The sequence below is a fragment of the Phocoena sinus genome, chromosome 16 (genome assembly GCF_008692025.1).
Source record: "Phocoena sinus isolate mPhoSin1 chromosome 16, mPhoSin1.pri, whole genome shotgun sequence".
Classification (NCBI taxonomy): domain Eukaryota; kingdom Metazoa; phylum Chordata; class Mammalia; order Artiodactyla; family Phocoenidae; genus Phocoena; species Phocoena sinus.
In genome coordinates, this window is record NC_045778.1 from 66,253,102 (window position 1) to 66,255,954 (window position 2,853).

At 62.7% G+C, this 2,853-nt stretch overlaps 1 protein-coding gene across 1 annotated transcript; it reads left to right on the plus strand.

Moving 5' to 3' along the window:
- Positions 1–420: 420 nt before the first annotated feature.
- Positions 421–2,344, plus strand: ADRA2A (adrenoceptor alpha 2A). Its single transcript, XM_032608481.1, is given in 3 exon segments — positions 421–1,379; positions 1,382–1,472; positions 1,475–2,344. Coding segments are annotated over 3 exon segments (1,395 nt in total). The 5' UTR covers positions 421–503; the 3' UTR covers positions 1,903–2,344.
- The last annotated feature ends 509 nt before the right edge of the window (positions 2,345–2,853 follow it).

The window sequence follows — 2,853 nt, forward strand, 5'->3', positions numbered from 1 at the left end:
CAGACATAGGACCCCAAGCCAGCATCAGCACCCCTCGGCTGCCTCTCGGGTTGGGGGCGGGCCCCGCACACGGTAAGACCTCTTGCTTTCGCTCAGGCTCCAGAGTCAAAGATATAGATAGAGATATATTTAATTTCCTGTTATCCTTCCAAGTCATCAGGCACCGATGATTTTTGTTCTCTCTTCTTGAGAATAAATCTCTCTTTCCTCATCGGCTCGACCTACTACTCTCTCCCGCCGCTTAGAATAAAACTTGGCTGTGCTTAGGAGCTGGGAGCGAGAAGGCGCCGACCCCGAGCGCTCGAAGCGCGGGCCGGGCGCGCTTCCCGGGAGCCGGGCCCATGGGCCATTAGCGGTCCCCCAGCTCGGGCTCGGCCTCCCAGAGGCCGCTTCTCCATGTGAGCCGCGTTGGGGCGAGCGGGGCGCAGGAGGAAGAGGAGGCTCAACGGGCGCCGGCCGGAAGGCAGCTGGCAGCAGGCCCAGGCGAGCGGGCACCCGCGTTCATGTTCCGCCAGGAGCAGGCACTGGCCGAAGGCAGCTTCGCGCCCATGGGCTCCCTGCAGCCTGACGCGAGCAACGCTAGCTGGAACGGGACCGAGGCCCCGGGGGGTGGCGCCCGGGCCACCCCCTACTCCCTGCAGGTGACGCTGACGCTGGTGTGCCTGGCCGGCCTGCTCATGCTGTTCACGGTGTTCGGTAACGTGCTTGTCATCATTGCCGTGTTCACCAGCCGCGCGCTCAAGGCGCCCCAGAACCTCTTCCTGGTGTCTCTGGCCTCGGCCGACATCCTGGTGGCCACGCTTGTCATCCCTTTCTCGCTGGCCAACGAGGTCATGGGCTACTGGTACTTCGGCAAGGCATGGTGTGAGACCTACCTGGCGCTCGACGTGCTCTTCTGCACGTCGTCCATCGTGCACCTGTGCGCCATCAGCCTGGATCGTTACTGGTCCATCACCCAGGCCATAGAGTACAACCTGAAGCGCACGCCACGCCGCATCAAGGCCATCATCGTCACCGTGTGGGTCATCTCGGCCGTCATCTCCTTCCCGCCGCTCATCTCCATCGAGAAGAAAGGAGGCAGTGGTGGCCAGCAGCCGGCCGAACCGCGCTGCGAGATCAACGACCAGAAGTGGTACGTCATCTCGTCGTGCATCGGCTCCTTCTTCGCGCCCTGCCTCATCATGATCCTGGTCTACGTGCGCATTTACCAGATCGCCAAGCGCCGCACCCGCGTGCCGCCCAGTCGCAGGGGTCCTGATGCCGCCGCCACGCTGCCGGGGGGCGCCAAGCGCAGACCCAACGGCTTGGGCCCGGAGCGCGGCGTGGGCCCTGTGGGCGCCGAGGCGGAGTCGCTGCCGGCCCAGCTCAACGGTGCCCCGGGGGGAGCCCACGCCGGCAGGGGCCGCGGGACGCCGACGCGCTGGACCTCGAGGAGAGCTCCTCGTCCGAGCACGCCGAGCGGCCCCGGGGACCCGCAGGTCCGAGCGCGGCCCCCGGGCCAAGGGTAAGGCCCGGGCGAGCCAGGTGAAGCCCGGGGACAGCCTGCCGCGGCGCGGGCCAGGGGCGACGGGGCCGGGGGCACCCGCGGCCGGGCACGGGGAGGAGCGCGGCGGAGGCGCCAAGGCGTCGCGCTGGCGCGGGCGGCAAAACCGCGAGAAGCGCTTCACCTTCGTGCTGGCGGTGGTCATCGGAGTGTTCGTGGCGTGCTGGTTCCCCTTCTTCTTCACCTACACGCTCACGGCCGTCGGCTGCTCGGTGCCGCGCACGCTCTTCAAGTTCTTTTTCTGGTTCGGCTACTGCAACAGCTCGCTGAACCCGGTCATCTACACCATCTTCAATCACGACTTCCGCCGCGCCTTCAAGAAGATCCTTTGCCGGGGGGACAGGAAGCGGATCGTGTGAGCGCGGAGTCCGCGCCCCGCGAACAGACTCGCGCCGACAGCGGCCGCTGGGATCCAGGGCCGCGTCTACGCAGTCCCGGCACTCCGAAATCTGGGTCCTGCCTATTCCGAGTTTCTTGGCCTGAGGGTTGCTCTGCGGCGCCCTGCCGGCATCTGCACTCCTACCAGAGAAAAGTACTGGCTGGGGGGTGGGGGGGGACCGTGAGGGCACACGCCGCCCCCCCAATTGTTCTTAGGGCCGCTCCTCACTCGGAGCCATCTTCCTGGGTTCTTGGGCGGGCCCCCAAATCAGTATTGTTTCCTAAAAGTATTTTCACCTCCCCCGGATCCAGCTCTCACTGTGGTTCAGAGCAAGCACGAGAGCTCAGAGGGGATGGCTCTCGAAGGGTTAATAGATGGGGGTACCCAGCCCTGGCTTTCCTCCTCCCCCGACTCTATTTTTAAACAAAAGCTCAGGGCAGCCCTGCCCGCCCTCCCATCCCCCCCTTGTAAATATACACTATTTTTGATAGTACACGTTGTCCGCTATGTCGCTTGGCTTTTGATGTTGGCATCCTGGCTGTTGGAGATGCTCTCCAGGCAGACACATTGTGGCTAGCGCAGGGCAAGCCTCTTTGCAATGTGAGCCCTTTTCTGTTGTCATTACCTCCCTCTGTGTCATTTTCACCAGCAACTGGTGACTGTCCCTTGGGACTGGACCTGCTTTGAGATTTCCTGAGGGGGAAAAGATTTCTGTCCATTTTTTCCCCTGTGCCTAACAGCATAATTGCCTTTTCCTATGTAAATATTACAATGATGGACCAAGACAGAAGTAAATGAACCTTTCTGCCTTGCAGCAGCCCTGTGTATAAAGCCATTATCCTCTGATGCATCCTTCTTCGCCCCAGTACCTCACTTTAAAACCTCCTCTTTCCAGTGTCCCCTCCCTCCTTTCCTCGGGGGCCACTGCTTG